Here is a 24,025-nt window from a genome sequence, read left to right on the forward strand (position 1 = left end):
TGCAGGAAACGTCTTTTCCAAGGACTTTACTCAGCAAGTCATTCATATGCAAATGAACCTGCCCGGACCATTTTAGTTAGAAAAAATATATAATTATCAGACTGGAATGTAACCAGGATCCTAGAATCACTTACCACATTCACTATTATATTAAAAAAAAAAATAAAAGAGTTTTAATGACTTCAAGAGTAGCTGAGCCATTGGTTTCATTTCCCTGATAAATGAGCCCTTTACAGTCCTCCCTGGATGCTGGAGATGTGACTTACAGCACATATCTGGGCACTGAGTCATCCTGGATGCTGGGTGCCCACTGATTCAGTATCTGTGCCAATCTATGAATAAGCAACGGCAGAAATTCCTGGTGGATTTTCTATCCAAATTCTGGCAGCTCCTCATTTTTCTTATTAGAGTGAGGAGATAATAATGCAGGGCGGGATGCCATCAATGAGATAGAAGTCTGAAGTAAGGGTGTAACACCCAAAATTTGATACATTATTTGGAATAAAAACTCCATTATTACTCAAGGAGCTTAATATTCTTATCAAAATGCAAGATCCCGGGCTTCCCTGGTGGTGCAGTGGTTGAGAGTCCGCCTACCGATGCAGGGGACACGGGTTTGTGCCCCGGTCCGGGAAGATCCCACATGCCGCGGCGCGGCTGGGCCCGTGAGCCATGGCTGCTGAGCCTGTGCGTCCGGAGCCTGTGCTCCGCAACGGGAGAGGCCACAACAGTGAGAGGCCCACGTACCGCAAAAAAAAAAAAAAAAAAAAAAAAAAAGCAAGATCCCATATGCTTTCAGAAGTCTCTAATCATGTAGTAGTATGGCAATGAAAGTATGTATCAGAGCTGTGGCTTCAAAGTTTTATTAACACTTCAGCTTTTCAAAGACCCACTTTAAGATTTATTTTTTTGCCCGAACTCCTTATTGTTTGCTCCATTAACTTTACCAAATGAGTCTCCATGTAGAAATCAACTACTTAAATAAAACACAGATCACACCACTTGCTTCAAAGGATATTAAGAAAAATGAATTAATTTACATATTAGCATGTCTTATCATATATGATAATATAATCCACACGTTAAACTTATTTACATTTTTGGCGACAGTTTCAGCATTAACTGTGTTTCTTTGCTTAGTTTATTAAAACGTCATGTCTTTGCTTTTTCATTCTTTCCTGGGCTGTACCTGTGAATAAACTATAAAATGGTTTAAAGAAGGGTTAGCAGGAGGACGAGAAAAAAGCAAACGGCTTTAATGGCTCGCTCTGTAACATGTTTTCTAATACCCCCAGGGTGTGCCCTGTGATCTCAGAAAGTGTTATAAATTCTGGAAAGAAAATAATTCAAAATTCCTCTTAATAAACTAATGCAATATGGCACTTTTCATGGGATGGATAGCATGAAGAATTCAAGTAAATAAGTTAGGGAGCAGCGACTCCCTGAGCCTGGGAGACAATAAAGAAGAGTTTACAGAAGGAAAGGAATCAAGTGTAAAATTAATGAATTTCTACTTAATTTTTTTTAAGTATATTGAATCCTTAGACCTCAAGGATTTTCTTTCTTGAAAGATTTTGCTTTGGTAGCTATTACATTTGGCATATGGCCAAGATATTTGGTGTTTAGAATGAAGAATCCTCAACATTTTTCATATAGGATAACATTCTCTCATTTCGAAGCACAGGAAGTAAAAAACCCTGAAATCTGACTTCACATTTTTCATCCCTAATACAAAATACGTTCTCTTGAGAGTGCTAGACTGTTTAAATAAGACATGCCAAACCAGTATAATTACATGGATGTTATTTGTAACGTTGACTCCACATTCCCAGTTCAAATGGTGTGGTGTGGGAGATTATAGATATATGGCCTATAAAGAGTTATAAATCTTTGTTTATTTTATTAAATATTATGAGACATGCCCTGAGGATGACAGATCAATAATGGTCCTTGTGGTTTCCTGATGGAAGGCTGCAATTATTTTCTTCCATTACAACTTGAATGTAACCCAATTTTACTCATCTATCATCTTTATAATAGTAATAAAGAAACATCACTGTATGTTTATTTTTATGCCTATTCCTATTATCCCTTGTTTGCATCTTGTTTTGATTTTGTTTTCATTCAAAATTGTTCTAATCATTTTACTTTCTTCCTTTGATGGTTCTGAGTGGTGACCCTTTAACTTTGGCACTCTTTAAAACGGAGATGGAAAATTACTACTTTAAGTTTCCTTTATTTTGGGAAGCAGTTGGCTACTCTTTGAATTAGAGTATAAATGATGTTTAAAAACAAGGAAGCTTAGTACAAACAACCTGTGAGGTTAACTTTTTCTAAAACTGCATTATCTGCAAATTCTTGAATGCATAAGATAAATTACATTAGCATAGTATCTTACAGTGCCATAGGTAGTTAGAATTGAAAGTCAGGTAAAGGAGCACCTTACACCTTTTAGCTTGACTATATAGCACAATTCTGATTTAGCTGACTTTCTCTTCACCCTCCAAACCACCACCACTCCCATATCTCCCTTTTTTTTTTTCTTTTGGAACTACTAAGTGTTAAGGAGGACTTACACAAATTAAGCATTATGGAGGTAGGTCCCTCATAAGTTAGTGGGGGAAGTAAAAGACCCTCATGAGCAATAGAACCAGAATGTGTCTCTTCCAGGAAACAATCCAATAATTTGAGTTTGACTTTCTTCACACAAACAACAATACAATAATAGCTGTTAATTATTACGTGCCAAGGACAAAGTTACAGCCTTTTAAACATTATTGTACTTGTCCACACCATAGTCCTGCATGGAGGAAAACGGGTTCAGTGAGTTTAAATAATGCCCTCATGGTCAGGCAGATAGAAAATCATGGGGTACAAGTCTGAACCCAGATCTCTTTAATTTCAGTCTTGTTCCATTAGGCTATGCTGCCTCCCAAAGAGATAAATTTATGGTCATCTTATTGTGCCAGGTACTTTATATTTATTATCCCACATTTTTACAAAAAGGCTGAGAAGTAGGTATTGTTATCTGCATGTTACGAATGAGATTGAGGCTCTAAGAATTAAGTAACGTGGCAGAAGTTACACAGCTGGTACGCAGGAGACCATGAGTTCCAACCTGGTGAGTCTGGCACCAAATTACATGCTTTTCCCCTACAACTGATCAATCACTGGTCATAAGATGACCAAGATATTGGTAAAAATATTTGCTACCAGTCTATTTCTATTCTTTCAAATGCTTATATGTAGAAAAAATTTTGGTAATGGGATTGCAAAAAAAAGTATAATGTCATAACTATATTTCCTGGGTAGATGAGAGGTATTTCAAGGACCCTTTTATATTTCAACTTTGATTAAAAATCTTTCCAAAATGTATAACTCCACTTCTCTTAGTAAATATAATTTAGGGAACAGGATCTTTGTTGATTTGAGGACAAAAAATTCCCTTATTCAATATTCATTCTTATTTGGAAGAAACTGGGCTAATGTGTACTGATTCTAGTTTTTTCCTGGAATAATTGTCATGTTACTAAATCCCTTATATGATACTATTGGAGATTCAGTTAATGTGCTTAAAATAAATTTTTAATAGTTTATCCCCAAGTAGAAGGTGAGGTTTTCTTATGCTCAAATTTGGGGATTTACAAAGTCTCCAGATTATGTGGCATTTTTTCAGTTACTCTATTTTGAATAATGTGCTGTTTAGGGAACATACATTAGCCTAAAACAACTTCAATCACGATTAATTTAGGATGCTTATAGAGGTCAAATGATGAATGGGTACAAAAAGGCGGTAAAGATATTTAAGACTGAAGATTTAATTATTTGTGGGTGTAGAATCTCATAATCCTAAATGTTGGAAATCACCGTGAACAAACCCTTTAGGAATCACTTTCAAAAGCAACATAGAAAATGGTTACACTGCAAAGATCAAGAAGAACAACTAATAATCAACACTGTATTACATGAATGGATATCTGTGGCTTGGGATAAGTTTCCGAAAACAGCATCATATGTGGAATTAATGAGTTCTGAAGCACAAATAACTAAGAGGTGAAGATGATCTGCTTTGGAAACTATCAGATGACTCAAAAGACGGTTTTAGTGATGTCATCAATATAAGAAGTTGTACATGAAGAGTTTGCACAGATACTTTCATAAAATGTGAGAGTGGAAAAAGCAACATAATATGTGATCTAATATGTGATCTAAGCAAGTCAGGTCTGATACACCTGTTGGACCCACAGAATCTAAAAGACCCTTTCTTGGTCCTCTGTCTGATCCTGTGATAGAGACACATTTTGCGTAGGGTGGAAGCTCACGGAAGGCCAGAAAACCCCTGCTGCTGCGAATGTGCTCTCTAAGTCCTCGGAAGGTTACTGTTGCAGTTTTCTTAACTTTGTCCACAGAGCACACAATGGTCCCTCCATAAAGATCTGACTGATTAGTTTTGTTAATAACAAAACTACAATATATGTATCTATTCCCTAAACGTTATGCCAAAATAAAAACTTAGTTCCAAGAAATTGTCAGAAGGGTCACCTGATATCTTTGCCAAGACAAAATGGAGTTGTCTTGCTTAGAGTATTTCCAAACTTTTTTTTTTGTGGTACGCGGGACTCTCACTGTTGTGGCCTCTCCTGTTGCGGAGCACAGGCTCCGGACGCGCAGGCTCAGCGGCCATGGCTCACGGGCCTAGCTGTCCCACGGCATGTGGGACCTTCCCGGATGAGGGCACGAACCCGTGTCCCCTGCATCGGCAGGCGGACTCGCAACCACTGCGCCACCAGGGAAGCCCCTCCAAACTTTTTTGATCTTGTAAATCATTTTGTTTTTGTGTGAGTAACAGCTCTAGGTGCCGTCATTTTAAGATGAAGCTGGGAAATGACTGTATGCTGACTATTGGAACAATCTGAGGTCTTTCTGTGGCGGGTATATGAAAACTGATAACGTGGGTAGTTTCATTCTTGGAAGAATTCTGACCTTTAGTAACCAGAGAAGATAAACAGGCAAATAAATAGAAGAGATTGGAAGGTATCTGTCTCTGTGGAATTTGGCTAGTGTAAAAGTTGCCTTCCCTTGTAAGAAGACTATGTTGGCCAGTTCCACCTTGTTTCCCACAAGAATTTTTGTGATGGGAGTGATAACAGTTTCAGGTGTGGTTGGTGCATTTTGGGCATTTTTCCTGGGTGATAAACCTGCCCTGAATTTCATTGGGTAACCCTGCCTTCTTGTTCCCTTTGGAACACTAAAAAAGTCAAAGGGGTAGGATAAAGTTCAGCTGTGTTTTGAGAATTTCTAGAATTGATAAATACTTTTACATCTGGGGGCTGAAATGTACAAAATAAAACAATGAGATAAGATATCAGTATACCCTTGTAAGGTAAAGTCTCTTTAATTTTTAACAGAACAAGATTTAAATAGCAAAGTCGTGTGCTTTAGAGGCTCTGAAGGAATTCCCAGTAGACTCTTTTTTAAACTTGTTTCTGAAGCAATTCATTGGATGCAGGAAAAATGTTTTCTCTGAAATGCTATTAATATTACACTTTTATGTCCTAATTCCCAGGTTTCTGAAAGTCTCTTTGTTTCCTTTCATTCTTTGTCTTTTCCAGTGAGGAAAAGGGACAGCCTCATGAGCAATCCCATTGCTTCTTACAGATTTTGCAACATATATTAAATGTATCCAGGGAGAAATAAGTCTTAGTTGGGATATATATGTATGTATATTATGTATATTCATAGACTTTTGAGAGAGAAGAAAGTTATGTCTTTAGTTCACTATAAGATGGATTCATTTTCTCAGAAGCACTTTTCTAACTTTATAAATAAATTACTTAAGAGTTTCCATCTGGAGAAGTATCCTAGACATTTCAGCAAAAGTGAAACAAACGTTTCTGAATTATTATGCCCTTGTTATCCATCTGCAAATTATATACTTTCTTTTATCAAGGACATGTTTAATGTTCTTCCTGCTTGCAATTATAACCTTTACCACTTAGACTGAAAACTGCTAGAGTAAGTGAGATGTACATTTTCAAAGTCAAATTGTCTTTAGAAAAGCTATAGAATTTGTTCATCCAGTTATGATCACTAGTGGTCATTATGTTAGGAGGCATAACCAGGTCTGTATGTTCAAATCTGGGTCCCCACCAAGAAAGCCCAAGGCCACAGTGGACTCCCAGTTTGATGCTCTTCCTCTAGCACCAAATGATCTGAGGACTAGCAGGATAAATCCTCTGGGTATAGCTGGTAGCCTTTACTATATCTAAATCGAAGCAATAAAGAATTTCCCTAACGAGCACAGGGAAAATATCATTTCATGTAAGTACAAACAATCATCAATCGAGAATATTTACATCTATAAATATCAAATGCCAACCAGGTAAAAAGCAACAAATTAGAACTTGGTAGACACCTGCCCATTCAAGCACGAAGTTTATGTATTAAAGTCAAGATCCAAAGTATGGATTTGAGAGCAAAAATTTCCTCTGTAGTTTTCTAATTTATTCAGAGAGTATATTAGTGCATTTAAAAATGTTTAATTTATCAACATTTTAGAAGAGTTTTTTTGTTTGTTTTTAGTGAAGTTTCTTTAAGTAATGCCAAGAATAGAGACTGTTCACTCATATATCAGTGAGCGAATGGGATCTCATTAAAAAAAAAAAAAAGCCTTCAAAACCTAAAAATTAAGCATCTTATTCTAAATGTTGTAAAGACTGCATGGCATCTCAATAATTGTGCTTTACAGGAATTGCTGTTGTGTTAAACTTTATGTACATCTGACCAGAACTACTAAAGCTGATATGAGAAACAAGGTTAATAATCTGAAAAATACTGGCAAACCTGTAAACCCAAATTGTAAAAGTATTTCATATTTTCTTTTAGTTATCACATTAACTTTTTCTCAAGCTATGATTCTACCTTTAAATGAAGATTCAATTTCTAAATTTTCTTGGAGAGAATTGGCAAATATTTGGATAAAGACCATTTACCAAGCACCAGAAAGCCCTTTATATTCTCTTCTAGACTGATACCTATTATGACTTGTACCTCATAATTTGTAAGTAGGGAACCTGTATGACTTACCCTATTGAAGCAGTGGTCGTGGTTGGGGCCATAAAAATGCTGGAGACATCTCACATTGTTTTTGTTGACGATCTTGTTGAAGAACTCATTGACATATTTGACAGGGAACGCACAGACAGCAGAGCGATTCATTGGTTCGACAGAATCTGGTTTGCTTTGTGCAAACACCCCGTAGAGAATATCATCATTCAGGTTGGCACCTATTTGCTTAGCGAGCTGGGTCCCAGGCTTACTGACATACGCAGCTTGGAGAATATTAAACACTTCCTCCCTTGTGGATCTCTTTCTTCTCTTTTCTGTGAGAATACACTCCAGAGGCATTTCCATGTACGAATGCAAACCAGAGTCTACGGAACAGAACCTGATTATTCTTGTGTGAAAAGTCTGAGCATCTAGAGTTTCCCGTTGGACCGTCAAAAAGTAAATAAAATGGTTGCTTTCAAAGGCGTGGACATACTTAATGGGGTAGGAGTCTCGGAACTCAGGTAGAACATCAATATAGGATTGGTCTGTCAAAAACTTAAAACCATCTTGCGTTTCCTTTAGCCTTCTCACAGATATCGAATGCAATGAATGATCTGGAAGGTAAGAAGAATTTATGGTATTGCCCACGAAGAAGTTGATGAATCGATCCTTTTCAGACAGCAGGACTTTGGTTCCCAGGGCACTCACCACACAGTCAGGACATTGGCTGGGCTCTTCATCTGCCTGTGGAGAGTACATGCAATGAACCTCCGACTGTATGTTAGCAGTATTGTCAGGTGGAAGGACGTGTCGCTGGCAGGTCCCTCTGTGGACACTGCCGCAGCTAATGAGTTGGTCATCATAGTACGTGTCAACAAGCAGAGCCATGTTGATGTTATCTTTCCAAACACCACCTGATAAATTGGCTTTGTGGCTGCAATTCTGACATGGGAAACAATCTGGGTGTTCTAGCACAGGCCCAGTCTTGTACTCAGCAACCTTCTGAAGGTCTTTGTCATTTAAAACGTAAAGGTAGTTAATGGCACCGAGGTAAATGTGATGCTTGTGGGAAACGACATTCTGAATGGGTGTTTCTGCTGTGAAGTTAGGAAGCTGATACTGCATGTTCACATTCATCTTGGACTTTACTAGTGCCTCTTTACACTCCCCATTGCTCTTCTGCACCAAGGTAAACAGAAGCACAAGGATGCCAGGTGCAAGCACAGCAGGGGCCTTCATGGTGAGAAGTTTATCTGCCAAAACATGTTTAAGGCAAGAGCAGTTTAGTTGTCATTAGAAACAAAGAAGAAACTGAAAGAACTATACCAGTTAAACTATTAGAAACAAATCTTCCTAACTGGAATTTTTACATTGAGTGAAAACAAAAAACTCTAGCTGGTTTCACATAAAGATGCATTGTGCAGTTGGACATGACTCTACATAGTCTAATTTTAGAACTCAAGCCATGAACAAGTAATTTTAGAGAACCATTATGAGATGCAAACAATGTTCTGTTCTGTAACAGCAACTAGGTTAGACTCATTCAGCAGCGAAGTCAGAAAAATAGCAAACTTCTTTCTTAACCTTTTGCTGGTTGTTTAATGTGGTTTAATATCTGTGGTTAATGACTAGGTTGATATTTAAACTTTCTCAGTTAGTCAAGTAAAGGAATTGTGGTTCAGATTCATTTATTCTACAAGTCACAGCAGGCATTGTTTCCTTGGGAGCATGTAGAATTACTAGGCTAAATTTAGCTTCCTTTTGGTGGAAAACAATCATAAATTCTAGAAGCAATATGATCACATGCTGTTTATAGGATTTTGTGTGCAGAGGAAAGGTATGGTTATAATTTGGCTATAACTGACCTATTGTTTTGGATAGACAAATGCTTAACTTAATGTAAGATCACTGGGAATGTAAAAACAGAAAGCTAAAAATGTATAAAATAAAATATAATCTTTAGGGCTAAAGTCCTAGAATGATTTCTCAGGGAAAAACAACATATTGTTCGTTACCAAGTCAAAAGTTATTTAGTTAAAAGAACATTATTTTAACATTCCATTGTATGCACACGGACAGTATTTCTACTAGGAAGCATAAGTGGATTTGTTAGTCAGGTTTTAAAAAGTTAAGGTGCACAAGTTATAAACATTGTGAGTTCTACTTATAACAGCTATAGGCAGGGTTAGAAAATAAAGGCCTTAGAGAAATAGAAACCAAATAGTTATTACTTCTTTCCCCCTTTTGAAAAAATGCATAATTCTGACAGGACAAAGGGAGCCTCTAAAAACATACTGGGCATTGTAACTATGCCAAAGACTAACTCTAGGTCCACAAAAACACAACAGAATTCACTGTGCACGGCTCTGTGCTTACACTGTGGGAAATGGGACATGGCACTTACCCTTCAGTGAACTTACAGTGGGGTTGAGAGATAATACATATATGCAAATTACTATAATACATGGTATTATAATTTCCTGCATAGCAAAAACCAAATGTTAAAAGCATCAAGAGAGGAAGGCATGGCCTGTACTTAGGATTACTATGATCATGAGAAATATGGACAAGTCCAATACATTTCAGGTCCAGAAGACAAAGACAATGTCTGTTTGGTTCATCACTCTATCTCAAGGACTTGATATAGAACCTAGAACAGAGTAGGTGTTCAATAAATATATGTTGAATAAATGAGTGAATAAAAATTAAACAATAAGTTCAAAGTCGCAGAACAGATAAGAGTAGTAGCCAGAGATTAAAACCAAATTTACTGACTCCAAAATCAAAGATAATTTTACCCTACCAAACTGATAGGAATTATAGGCATTATTTAAGAGGTAATAGAAAGTCACTGAAGGGTTTTGAGCTGGAGAGTCATATGAGCAAGGTTTTACTCTAGGAAGATTGATCTGGAGGAAAAGTGGCTTAGAGCAGGGAGAACCTGGCAATGAGAAGACCAGATGACAGGCATTATAGCCCATAACCAGGTAGTAAGGGCCAGAAGCAAGATGGTGGCCCCAAGAATAGAAAGGAAGGGATGAATGAGAGACATATTTGAATAAATAAGACTGGACACCTAAACTGCTGGAACACAAAAGAGAAGGTAAAGATAAGCAGCGTCATCTGGGAAAAAGTGGAACAAGTCACAAACTAGGGTGGTCAGTAGGAGGAAGTTAGGCTAAAGATCAAGGAATATGATAAGCTGGTTTTGAACATGTTGAGTTTGATGTGTTATTGAAATGAGTGAAAACGTTCTACTACAGGAATGACTAGTAGGTTTTACATTGTTTCCAGCAAGCAGGTTATCTGAAGTGAAGAATGAAGATTCCAAGCAGACAGCATATGTGCCAAGCAACAGAGGAGAATGATGAGAAGGATTTTGAGGAGAAGCCTGCTCTTACTGGGAAAGTGGCACAATTGGTCTTGGGTGAGGTAATATCCATCTTAGATGAGACAGAGGCAAGTATAAGCATAAGTGCCAAGTATCTGCCATCTGTGCATTAGAAAGAATGAAACTTCAGGACTTGATCTTAGTGGGGCAATTGGGATTCTAGTTGGAATAGAAATAAACTTTGCATGTTATCTGCACAGAGGGGATGGTTAAAACCAAGAAAGAGTATGTTCATGGAGGGAAAAGGTGAAGGAAGAGAAGACAAATGAACCAGATCTTGGAGAATACGCACATTGGAGAAACTAGTGAAAGAAGCAAAGAAGGTAAGTTAGTTCAGGGAGGCGTCATGAGAGCCAAAATTGCACTGCGTCACAGAAGGCAGGCGAGGGCCTCAGGAAGGTGGATGTAATCCACACAAAAGCTCCTTGTTGACCTTTACAAGAGTAGGTTCAGCAGATTCAACAGTGGTATCAGACCACTAAATTGCAAGGGTACATGTGATGAGGAAGTAGAATGTTTGTCAAAGGAAGGACAAGCAGAAGGCAATATCAGGGTTGAGAGGACTTTAAGTTGCAGGAAAGACGTACACTTATTTGTAGGTCTCTTTTTCTTCTACTAACGTTTGTTGGGTATCTACTAAAGGCCAGGCACTGTGGTAGGTCTTGGAACCCAGAAACACGGTACCTTTCCCAGGAAGCTCACAGTCACTTGGTGGAGGCAACGGGTTGACAGAAATTATGGGAAGGTGTAGTAAGGGCAGCCAACCAGACTGGAAATGAGGCTAGAGCTGAGTCTTGAAGGAGGATGAGGAATGGAAATTCCTAGTGGAAGAGCAGTTTGTGCAAAGATATAGTGGCAGGAGAGAGCATATGATACAATCAGGAAAAATGCAAGTAGATGGGCCTAAAGAAGCGGGGAAAACAAAAAGAGAAAATGAGGGAGATAAAAATTGTTCAATCAACATTCCAAGGGATCAAAAAGAGGCATTTCCAAGAGCCCTGAAACATAAGAGAAGTCACTCTTTCTGAGACAGCAGGAGAAGATGAGAAGTCACATAAAGATACAGGGACATTTAAGGAGTTCAGGGAATATGATCTCAATGTTCGAAAAAATAAATTAGGGTATATGATCATCTGCTGAAATTGATGGTTACAGAGGAGTGACCAGGGACTTCAGGGTAAAGGAGGAGGTTTAGAATATCTACAGCAGGGTATGCAAACTGAGGTCAGCAAGAAAGAAAGGATTGTATAGTAGCTCTGAGGGCTTCCTGAAGACACAATGTATATGACTTCCTCTTCACATTCATGAGATATGGAAGAAACCCAAGAAAGAAGGCCAAGGACACAATGATTTTAAGGATCCAAATGAAGACATCTGATTGAGGATATAGGCTTTAAAGGCTACAAAATTATAGTTGGACCAGAGGGCAAAGCAGAGCTTCAGCAAGGTATAAACCATATAATAATAAAAATAACAATAACTTGTATTGAGTGTTTACCACGTGCCAGGCATTCTGCTAGACCCTCTGATATACTCTCTGTAAACATCCTGTGAAGTAGGAAGTATTATTATTCTCCATTTCTAGATGAGCAAACTTGCCAAAAGTCACACAGAACCAGATTCAATCCCACGTCTGACTGACAGGAATCTGTCCGGGATGTTGAATGCTTCACTAACACTGGAGCAGCTTCCTGAGCTAAGAGGGAGAGTGCACTGGAGCAGAAGTTAGACAGAGCTCTGGTTCTGGCCCTTTCCCTCTCTAGCTGTATGACTTTAGGCAATTCATTCACCTCTGATTCCCAGGGTCCAATAGCCTCACATGACTGCTTTAAGTATCAAAAAGAGATCTTATCTTTGAAAGCACTTTGTTTGTTACACAGTGTATACATATGTGTGTGTGTATATACACACTTAAACATGTCTAACTATATGATTGTTACATATGTGCATATATATGTATATATATGCATAAGCTTGCTGTTTTTGAATGTAAGTCTCACTATTTTAAAGTATACTAGAAAAGTTTTGGCACTGGTAGGGGGAATAACAAGGAGTAGAAGAAAAGGATTTGGGACAAGTTGTTCTATTACAAGACAAATACAAACTACAAACTACAAATATGTGTCTAAACCTTCTAGAATACATTATGCAGAAAAATTAAATGCACTTCTCAAAATGCTATCAGTGTATCTTCTGAAATTGGGAACATTAGCCTAGTACATAATTTATCACTGTATTTTCTCTAGGAAAAATAATACGGGAAGAAAATAAACAAACTCCCATTGTCAAAAGAAAAAAAAGCATTGCAACCAATTTGCATCTTAGTTGATGCCCATTAATGCAGTGTGGAGTGAGAATGACTTTTTTCTTCTAGGCTTTTTGAGGGAACCTTCAACATGATCTTAAAAAAAAAAATCTGAGGTATTATGTTTAAAAAATAAGTTTCCTATCTGAAGGTTCGTACATGTCTTTCATGGTACTAATCCTCAATCAACTAGAATCCAAGAAAATGTACAAACTGTTATCTCATTTGATGAGATGGCAAATCATAAGAAAACCAGTAGGGAAGGAGAAAAATTTTTTCTATTTAAGGAAAAAACCCTGCAGAATAACCCTGGAGTTAGTAACCCAGTCTCCTATGCTTTCTTCATATTCTCTTGATAGCAAGTGGTGACGCCATTTTTCAGGTTGAGAAATCAAAAAAATGCTAATTAAAAAAATTTTTTTTATTAAAGCAAAAATATAGGACTAGGGCCCATTGTCAACAATAGAATTTTTAATTAAAATATGGGTTCTGTTTAACCCTCAGCTAACGAGAAAACTTAAACATCCTGTTTTATTAATCATTCCAATTAATTGACGCCCTTCCCTGTTAACAATGGTGTGTGTTGGTCAGATTAGATCTTCTCCAGGAAATGTTTGTGTCCCTCACAAGGAATGGAGGAATACTTTGGGAAATATCTGTTGCTGAGCTATGCACACTGATGACACTGCCAGTTAACTGAGTGACAGCTGAGTGATCAAGTGCACAGGCTCTGGAGACAGACTGCAGGGTTTGAACCCATTCACTGTCTGTGTGACCTTCGGTAAATTTTTCTGAGCATCTATTTTCTCATTTGAAATATCGGAGTGATTATAGTACCTGTCTCACTTATGATGGTTACTCTGAGAATTCAATGAGTTAATGAACATAAACCACTAGGAGCAGTGCTTGGCACAATAAATATTCTCTATTATTGCTTGTTCATGCCCTCAACAAATAGTTTTTGAGCATGTACTGTGTTCCAGATACTGTGCAGAAGATATGAAAATAAATAAAGCATTTTCTAATTGTGAGATGAAGAGGCAGACAAACAGACTACAGTTTAAACTCAACATGGAAATGTCTATGGGAGCCCCTCAAGGGGAACTTACCCAGGCTAAGGGAGTCAGGCAAGTTTACTAATCAATCAGACGTAGTCCTTTCCTCACAATGCATTCCCAATACTGAAGCTCAGCATGGCGGGCGAGTGGGGTGGAAACCTGAGTTTTGGTTGTGGCAGTGCAGCTGAATGGTTGTATGACCCAAAGCCAGTCACCCAACTCCTTTGGCCTTAGCTGCTTTCTTATTTGTAAAATTACAGTGTTGAACAAGTTGTGTGCTGGAGGCCCCTGGAACAAGCTAATGACGGCTTAGCGTACGCATCTCTTCCCAACCCGTGTTCAGTGACCTCATCTTGGTTGCTTGAAATCAGCCTTGGTGGGAGTATTTACCCCATAGAAGTTGGCAAACACTAAAAATCAGGGCTTATTTCCCCCCTGGAGGGATGGTTGCTAAATACTTACAAGCATACCCCTGGGTTGAACCAATGAATGCAGAAGTATTTTCCAACTCCAATAATTTTCAACTCTGAGATTGTTTTTCTACGTTTTACTCCAATGCCATTGAACTGGCATATATTGCTCTCTCTTCTCTGTCTATATCATCTGCCAGATCAGGCTGTGTGAGCAATTTTCATATTTATATTGGGAGTGACTCCAGAACTACTTTCATCTTTTATGTATTTTTGCCTTGATACATTTATTCCTGTGATGTGCTTGGATCAGGCTTTCAATATAAAATGTCTTTTTACTGTTTGTTTTTTCTTTCTTTCTTTCTGAAACAGCACTGGCCGTTTAACCATCTTTGAGTTCCTTACTAAAAGGAACACGTAAAGATGATTCAAACAGACCGACTAATTCATTCTCTTAAAACGTCATGCACGTAGCAGGTGAAACTGAATCACTCATAAAACATTTCCGTATTTCTTTTCAGTTGATAGTTAAGATAAACTCACTGGCAAAACATTTCCTGGGAGTGATTATCTCAGTGGCACCTTGGTCATTAAACTATTGGTATTTAGGGGTATTTCCTTTAAAGAGGGCTACTCTATTAGCTACAAATACCAGCTTAACCTAATGGTAAGACCACATACTCAACTCTGTCTGCCATCTATCTACCTCTAGTTTTCTCATTTAACTAGCTTACATTGGGCTTTTCATGCCCTAGAAATCTAGAAATACAGTTAATTCTCTAAGAGTTATTGAGTAACTACCTGTGCCTAACACCACTACTACTGTCACCATCATTGCCCTCATCAACAAAAACCTGTCTCAAAGCATATACCTGTGTTGTAAGCAAGTACTGATGGCTCATGAAAAAACACAACAGGTGTCATGGAATAGCTTTTTAAAAGAGAGGGACTTTCAAAACTTTGACACAGGTAACTCTGCTTTCCTTAGGAACTGATTTTTCTTAGAAATCATAATATTTTATAACTATATATATAGGTAGTACTTTATAGTTTACAAGATGCTATCAACTACATCACCTCTTCTAATCTGAACGTTTTCTTAGAAGGTAAGCATTACTCCCATGTTTTCAGGGTAAACTGTTTCAGGGGAAACTCCCATGTTTTCATGACAAAACTGAGATTCAAAGAGGATAAAATATTATCTAAAATATGATAAACATGCAAGCTAGTTCTTATAAGTGTATTTCTAATTTTTTTAAGTATGATGCTTATTTGAGCTGTTTCAAATTATTTGCATTTCCTGGAAAAGATTTTTGTTCTAAAGGCACAATATTTTGAAAACTTTTTCTGCATTTACCTGCCCAGCCCCTGCTCTACTACTGGCAACTCTTTTGAAAACTCTCCCCTATCTAATGGGGCTGTCAACCACCTGGCTTATCTCTTCCCCACAAGGTGAGCTTGCAAACCAGGCTGGCCTTTTAGTGAATTCTATTCCTTTGACCCAGAGCTTGGACAGGGGTGAGCATGTGACTAAAGCAAGGCGAACCAGGGTCTTTTGGGGTTTAATATAGATACTGGGAGGGGACCTCTCTCCCTCAAAAATCACTAGCACTAAGAATGATATTAACTTGTACTGTCTGATGACCATCTTTGTCACTGTGTGGAGAAAGCCTGCCTGAGCATGAAAGTGACCCAAGAGGCAGGGGAATCCTAGACATGAAGAAAGGCAGGCCACTAATGCTATTGTGTAAGCATCTGCATCCACCATGTCTTCAGCTAATGAGAACCAGTAAATTTTTCCTTTCCTCCTTTCTTTCTCTTTCTTTTTTCCATCAGCAGTTTCATTGTGATTTTTTAAAAGATTTTAATTAATTAATTTTTAAAATTAAGTAATTTATTTTTGGCTGCTTTGGGTCTTCGTTGCTGCACGCGGGCTTTCTCTAGTTGCGGCGAGCGGGGGGGCTACTCTTCGTTGTGGTGCGCGGGCCTCTCATTGCGGTGGCTTCTCTTTGTTGTGGAGCACGGGCTCTAGGACTGAGGGCTTCAGTAGTTGCAGCACGTGGGCTCAGTAGTTGTGGCTCACGGGGTCTAGAGCGCAGGCTCAGTAGTTGTGGTGCACAGGCTTAGCTGCTCCGCAGCATGTGGGATCTTCCTGGGCCAGGGCTCGAACCTGTGTCCCCTGCATTGGCAGGTGGATTCTTAACCACTGCTCCACTAGGGAAGCCCCTCATTGTGATTCTTTTATTCCTTGTGCCTGAAAGTCCTGACTAAACAACGTCCACTCAAAGATTCTACAAACTTGTGAATTCAAACACAAAGTCAAGTGCATAAAAGCAACTTTATAGAAAACATTCAAGTAATTGGCAAAGACAGTTTCTTTATTTACTTGAATAATTTCTTTAAATATTTCACTTTGCATTTGGAGATATATCTACTAGTTAAAATTTTTGAGGTACTACACCAGCTTTTTTCTGCTCTATAGTTTCAAATTCTTCTACAATATTTACTTAACATAATCTCAAGATAGAAATAATGTATCTAAGTGAAGAGTCAAAATATAAAAACTAGAAAACATTTCAATCCTGCTTATAAGTGTATAAAGGATTTATGATGATGGAAAATGGCCGAGGCCCCGTATTAAGGAAACTGCAGTCATAAAAACAGTCATGGCTAAATTCTCCAGGAGGACTTGCCAGAGTGAAATCCTAAGGAAAATTCTTAGCCCTTTCTACATTTATATTATTTCCATTAATTTGAAAAGTAGGCCCATAAACACAAAGCTAAGGAAAGAAGATTCTAATAGGAGATTCCTGATGACATTTAAAATACTGTATTTATAAACACTCACTGCTTATGAAGAGTCATATTATATCACATAATATTAATCAAATATTTGTGAGCTCCCATTGCATACCATGCCCTTGTCTAAATACTGAGAGTTTCTACCCTCAAAAAGTATACAATCTGCGGATTTGAACATAGCAAGATAAATGCTAAAAATCTAAATATGTAACCTAAATTGAAAAGTGACAGATCTACTGGGCTGTCGAGAAAGCAAATTTTAAAACATGCCTTGTTCAACATTTGATTCCTAGGCCTAAAGCTTTAACACTTAGTGTTATTATCATCAAAAAACCTAAGCTGGGCTTCCCTGGTGGCGCAGTGGTTGAGAGTCCGCCTGCCGATGCAGGGGACACGGGTTCGTGCCCTGGTCCGGGAAGATCCCACATGCTGTGGAGTGGCTGGGCCCGTGAGCCATGGCCTCTGAGCCTGCACGTCCAGAGGCCGTGCTCCGCAACAGGAGAGGCCACAACAGTGAGAGGCCCGCGTACCGCAAAAAACACAAAAAATGAAAAAAAACCTAAGTTGACTTTAGAAAGATAAAACAATACATGTCAAAAATCCCTTCTAATGTAGACAGACACTACCTTGACAATGATTTCTAACAGTAAGTCAAAAGGACAGAAGAAGTCTTCAGGGTTTTTCAGCCCACACAACTGCTCATTTATATGACCACATTTAAATGATTCAAAATACCCATGAGTTAATCTTATGCCTAATATTTACAGACTAGTTTGCTTAACAACATTGTTCCCAATAACTCATAAGCCTTCTGGAGAACAGGTGGGTGTAGTGGAGAGAGCATGGGCCTTGGTGTCATCACACTCTGATGTGATGTGAATCTGGGCTTTACCATTTACCTACCTTCTGACTCTGAGTGTCAGTTTCTTCATCTAAAACATGGGGATAATAATGGTACACATCTGTGGGTTGGCCAGGAGTGTTAGAGATGAATTGTGGGACACTGGCATTCAATTATGCAGCATACACTGGCATCCAATAAATGTAGCTATTATGCTTACCCTCCTAAGTTGTGTCTTAGCCAGTTTCTGCGTACCTTCATCAAAAATGAGGAACTTGGCACAGTCCACTATGTGAGCCCACTCCAAATACTTGCTATTTCATCACCTTGGCCCTCTCATCTACAGTTTAAATAGTGTTATTTCTTATTTTCCCACCCTTTGGCCATCTTGTGGTTTTCCTCTAAAGCTGTTTCAAGTTCCTGAAGCCCTTCTTAAATTATCCTCCAAGAGATATGGGGATATATGTGTATGTATAGCTGATTCACTTTGTTATAAAGCAGAAACTAATACACCATTGTAAAGCAATTATACTCCAATAAAGATGTTAAAAAAATAAATAAAATTTAAAAAAAAATTGTCCTCCAAGACATGGTAAGGGCCTTCCACACTAACGAAGAACAGATAAGGAACCATTACTTTACCTCTTTAAAGAAGAGCAAACCCATGCCCCCACTGAGGTTTAGGAAATGAATATATAGGATGCTCAGTTAAATTTGAATTTCAGATAAACAATGAGTAATTTTTTTAGTATAAATATGTCCCATGAATGTATATAATATGACATTATGAGTTGTAAGCAAATGGAGAAAAATAAGGGAATAATCACCCTTTTTACTAACAGAACTTAGATTGAAAATATTTTGGCCAAACTTATTTATCTGTTGGAGTAGAACTGTATTTTTAAGGTTTTTGTAGCACATGTATGTTGCAAAACTGCATACGTTTTTTTTGTCGTTGTTGTTGCTGTTTTGATGCTGTGTGTCTAAAACATGCTGCTTTCAAAGTGATTATCAGGGTAACCTGTTCCTAACAGGTGGTTTTAAATACCATGTGAAGGTACAACTATGTAAAAGGAAGATTTTTTTTTTTCTACTAAAAATCAAGGAAAAGATTTGTGTGCTTGTAGAGAAAAGTTATAGTGTATACGGCAACCTGTCACTGACATTAATTTCTGAAACAGAAAAAGTATTCTTATATTAATATGTATACTTTATTTATAATAAAAAGCTTATTAAAATTCATATATAGGTCACTATAGGAGAAAACAAGTTAAACATGGTACAAAAATAATTTTCATGTGTTATAAATATTGTTTTAGCAGCTCCTCTAAACAATTACTCTTGATTATTATACAAATGTTGCTTCTTTGAGGGAAACCTAAATAGTGCTCTTATTCAGACTCTTATCAAATATTGTATCCCTTCTTCCAATAAACATTTTAAAAGTTGAAAATGACTGAATCATAGCACAAGAAAAAGCCAACATGCATTTTCTAGTTGTCAAACATGATCAAGATAATTGTCCAACTCTGATATGGTAACAGTAAAGATGAAAACAACAGAATTCCATTATATTCTCAAGATTATCCCTCACACAGTCATAATCTGTTAGTAAATATCTTTGTCCTTTTAAGAATGGCTGAAAGTATTCAACTTCTGGGAAATAAGAATAAATGGACACTTGTTTTATCATTGTGCATATTGTAAGAAGTCCTGTTCAGAAAATACATTGAACTGTCAGTCTTGATTGATGGACAGGCTTTTGTCCCATTAATAAGCCGTAGGTCAGATAAGAATGTTTCACTGCCCTTGAAAATGTGAAGATTGAACTTTCAATGTTAAGAAAGTGCTAAGATTCTTGAAATCCTATAAAACTATTTAAAAATATTTTTCAGCCTAATGGATAGATGTAATTTTATAATTCAGATCGTGTAGAAGTGCTACCAGATTTTATTCAATTAATCCAGGAACCCTGAATAACATGAATCCACAAATCGCATTTGAGAAACATTTTTCTAACTACACAAATTAAAATAAAAATGAAAAAAAGCCTAGCAACCTCTTCCAGTTGCATTCAAATACAGGGTTTGAACAGGATAAACCTGACTGAATGGTCAGAATGTGAACCACAAAAGGGAGACACAGAGAGGAAGCCGGTACATCACTCATTAATAAATCCGACATTTCCCTCCCTCAGTGTTTGAAAATGTCCTTGGCATAAGGCACGGTGAATTTCAAATGGGAAGAACTGTGCTCAGGATTGAGTTTATATAACTGATCAATCTCCTCTGGTGTTACCCAAAGCAGAAATCAAATGGCTGCAGAGAAATGCTGGTGGTTAGTGGACCCCATTCGTGTCATGGCCGCTGTCACATAAAGAAAGAGAAATCAGCATCCAGGGAAAGAGAGAAAAAGAGGAGACCCATGAGGATGCCAAAGGGCAGGCTGTGACCCTGAAATATGGAGTGGTCAAGCAAGGGGGGCATTCTCCTCTAACACTATTTGCACCTAGCTCTTAGGGTGTGGCTGAATTTTATTTTGCTCACATCTGAGAGCTTTTCTTCGAAATCAAAGTTAACTAGTAGACTCTCTGGCAGTGAAGTGAACTAGGGACCCTTTTCAAGGTGAATTTTGTCAGTATATGATGTTTTCTTTTCAAGCAAAGTAGAAAAAAAAACTTTTAGAAATCATGAAAATAGTATGAATGGAAGAAATAACAAAACTGGCCATATTTTGTATAGATGTGGATTCCTTGGGTAAACATAATGCAATTCTAACAGTGTTGAGAGAAAAATTAAAAGCACATAAATATCACGACGTTGAGATCAATATGTAATCAGAGAATAAAAGAACCAAATAAAACTTTCTACAAAAATCTTAAATACTTTAAAATGAATAAAGAACACCAAGCAAAGTTATCCTCATAAAAACAGAGCAGTACAGAAAAATAAGTACAGAATCCAATATCTAAAACTCTGCATCCTTGAAAAATTGATAAACTAAAAGGTTAGGACAACTTAAAAACAACTGTGCTCAGGACTGCATTTATATAATGGATCAATTCAAGGAAAAATAATCCAGGGTTTGTGTGTGTGTGTGTGTGTGTGTGTGTGTGTGTGTGTGTTTTAGGGAGAGAGAGAAAGAGAGAAAAGAGAGCAAGGCATTAAAAAACTTTTTAACCATATAGGTGCTGCCCACTGGTTGGCAGTCCCAGCCTCCTGGCACATTGCCCTCTAGTTGTGAACTCCAGATGGGTGTACATCTCTGGAGGAATACAGGGAAGGAGAGTTAACTACAGCAGACAGAGGCAGGGCCAAGTAGTATCCCAAAGTGAAGATATTACTTGCAGGATAAGCTGGAGTTGCTCAGGCACAGTGGAGACGGGACAGACTCTCTGGACTGAGAGACCATACATGCAGGCACCTTGGGGAGAATGTGCAGGGCTGGTCAGGAAGATGTAACTGGCACAGAGGCTATGTGGGCTGGGCTGGGTGTGGATGAAGCCAGAAGGTTAGGCTGGGGCATATCACAGAAAGTCTTATGCATCCTATTGAGGGGCCTGTACTCTTTCAGTAGTGGAGAGTCCCTGGGAGGTTTTAATCAGGACACGGAAACCAGAATACTTATAACTATATATTAGACAACTTTGGTGACAGTGTGGTGAGTGGACTGGAGGGGAAAGGAGCTACAGGCCAGAAGACATAACGGAAGGTCACTGAATCTTCCAGGCACTAGAGGATGAAGACTTACAATAGAGTGAAGACTCCCAGATCTGCATCCTCATCTCTTTAGCTCCAGAGAGTCCAGAAATCCATCTCTCAAGCATCAATTTTGTATGTTCAACAGCTATTCAAGACTAAATTTGACAAATATTTATTGAGGAGCTAATATGTGCAAGGTGCTTGGGGGTACACCAGTAAACAAAACAAACATTCCTGCTGTTGTGGAACTTACTCTGTAGCAGGTGCTCCAGACAACAAATACATAAAACAATTAAGTCAATCCTGTACTATATTAGACGTTGATAAGTAAATGTTGGAAAAAATGCACGGCTCCATGTGAAAAGTATTTATTCTATTTGTTAACTGTCCTCAACAAATAAAGAAGTTTCAGAATGTGAAAAAAAAGAAGTTGATGAGTGTTACAGGCAAAAAAAAAAAAAAAAAAAAAAAGCAGCATTGGGGGATCAAGAGTGCCTGGAGGGGAGGTGGTGGAAGAGGTCTGTAACTTTGAAAAACTGGGAAGGGGGAGGAGCTTCAAGATGGTGGAAGAGAAAGACATGGAGATCACCTTCCTCCCCACAAATACATCAGAAATACATCTACATGTGGAACAACTCCTACAGAACACCTACTGAACGCTGGCAGAAGACCTCAGACCTCCCAAAAGGCAAGAAACTCCCCACGTACCTGGGTAGGGCAAAAGAAAAAGAATAAACAGAGACAAAAGAATAGGGATGGAACCTGAACCTCTGGGAGGGAGCTGGGAAGGAGGAAAGGTTTCCACACACTAGGAAGCCCCTTCGAGGGCGGGCAGAGACTGCGGGAAGCTTCGAAGCCACGGAGGAGAGTGCAGCAACAGGAGTGCGGAAGGCAAAGCGGAGAGATTCCCGCACAGAGGATCAGTGCCGACCAGCACTCACCGGCCCGATAGGCTTGTCTGCTCACCCGCCGCGGCAGGCGGGGGCTGGGAGCTGAGGCTCGGGCTTCGGAGGTCAGATCTCAGGGAGAGGACTGGGGGTGGCTGCATGAACACAGCCTGAAGGAGGCTAGTGCGCCACGGCTAGCCGGGAGGGAGTCCGGGATAAAGTCTGGACCTGCCGAAGAGGCAAGAGACTTTTTCTTGCCTCTTTGTTTCCTGGTGTACGAGGAGAGGAGATTAAGAGCACGCGTTAAGGAGCTCCAGAGAAGGGCGCGCGCCGCGGCTATCAGCACAGACCCGAGATGGGCATGAGACACTAAGGCTGCTGCTGCCGCCACCAAGAAACCTGTGTGCAAGCACAGATCACACCTCCCCTCCCGGGAGTCTGTGCAGCCCGCCACTGCCAGGGTCCCATGATCCAGGGACAACTTCCCCGGGAGAACGCACGGCACGCCTCAGGCTGGTGCAATGTCACGCCTGCCTCTGCCGCCGCAGGCTCGCCCCGCATCCGTACCCCTCCCTCCCCCGCGGCCTGAGTGAGCCAGAGTCCCCGAATCAGCTGCTCCTTTAACCCCGTCCTGTCTGAGGGAAGAACAGACACCCTCAGGTGACCTACATGCAGAGGGCGGGTCCAAATCCAAAGCTGAACCCCAGGAGCTGTGCAAACAAAGAAGAGAAAGGGAAATTTCTCCCAGTAGCCTCAGGAGCAGCGGATTAAATCTCCACAAACAAATTGATGTACCCTGCATCTGTGGAATACCTGAATAGACAACAAGTCATCCCAAATTGAGGTGGTGGACTTTGGGAGCAATGATATATATATATATATTTTTTTTTTCCCTTTTCCTCTTTTTGTGAGTATGTGTATGCTTCTGTGTGTGATTTTGTCTGTATAGCTTTGCTTTGAACATTTGTCCTAGGGTTCTGTCAGTCCGCTTTTTTTTTTGGTTTGTTTTTAGTATAGTTTTTAGCACTTGTTATCATTGGTGGATTTCTTTGTTGGTTTGGTTGCTCTCCACTTTCTTTTTTTTTATTACTTAAAACATTTTTTAATAATTACTTTTTATTTTAATAACGTTATTTTATTTTACTTTATATTCTACTTTGTTTCTTTCTTTTTTTTCCTCCCTTTTATTCTGAGCCATGTGGATGACAGGCTCTTGGCGCTCCAGCCAGGCGTCAGGGCTGTGCCTCTGAGGTGGGAGAGCCAAGTTCAGGACACTGGTCCACAAGAGACCTCCCAGCTCCAAGTAATATCAAACAGCAAAAGCTCTCCCAGAGATCTCCATCTCAACACAAAGACCCAGCTTCACTCAACAACGCTACAGTGCTGGACACCCTATGCCAAACAACTAGCAAGACAGGAACACAACCCCATCCATTAGCAAAGAGGCGGTATAAAATCACAAGGCCACAGATACTCCAAAACTCACCACCAAACGTGGACCTGCCCACCAGAAAGACAAGATCCAGCCTCATCCACCAGAAAACAGGCACTAGTCCCCTCCACCAGGAAGCCTACACAAC

General features: G+C 39.0%; 1 protein-coding gene across 1 annotated transcript in view; it reads right to left on the reverse strand.

Annotated features, from left to right (window-relative positions):
* Positions 1-24,025, reverse strand: part of MET (MET proto-oncogene, receptor tyrosine kinase) — a 128,359-nt gene that overhangs the window by 85,869 nt on the left and 18,465 nt on the right. Inside the window, exon 2 of the mRNA XM_030857616.2 lies at positions 7,087-8,303. Within this exon, the coding sequence (XP_030713476.1) occupies positions 7,087-8,289 (1,203 nt within the window). The 5' untranslated portion in view covers positions 8,290-8,303. The remainder of the gene's footprint in view (positions 1-7,086; positions 8,304-24,025) is intronic.

The sequence above is a fragment of the Globicephala melas genome, chromosome 9 (assembly GCF_963455315.2).
Source record: "Globicephala melas chromosome 9, mGloMel1.2, whole genome shotgun sequence".
Lineage (NCBI taxonomy): Eukaryota > Metazoa > Chordata > Mammalia > Artiodactyla > Delphinidae > Globicephala > Globicephala melas.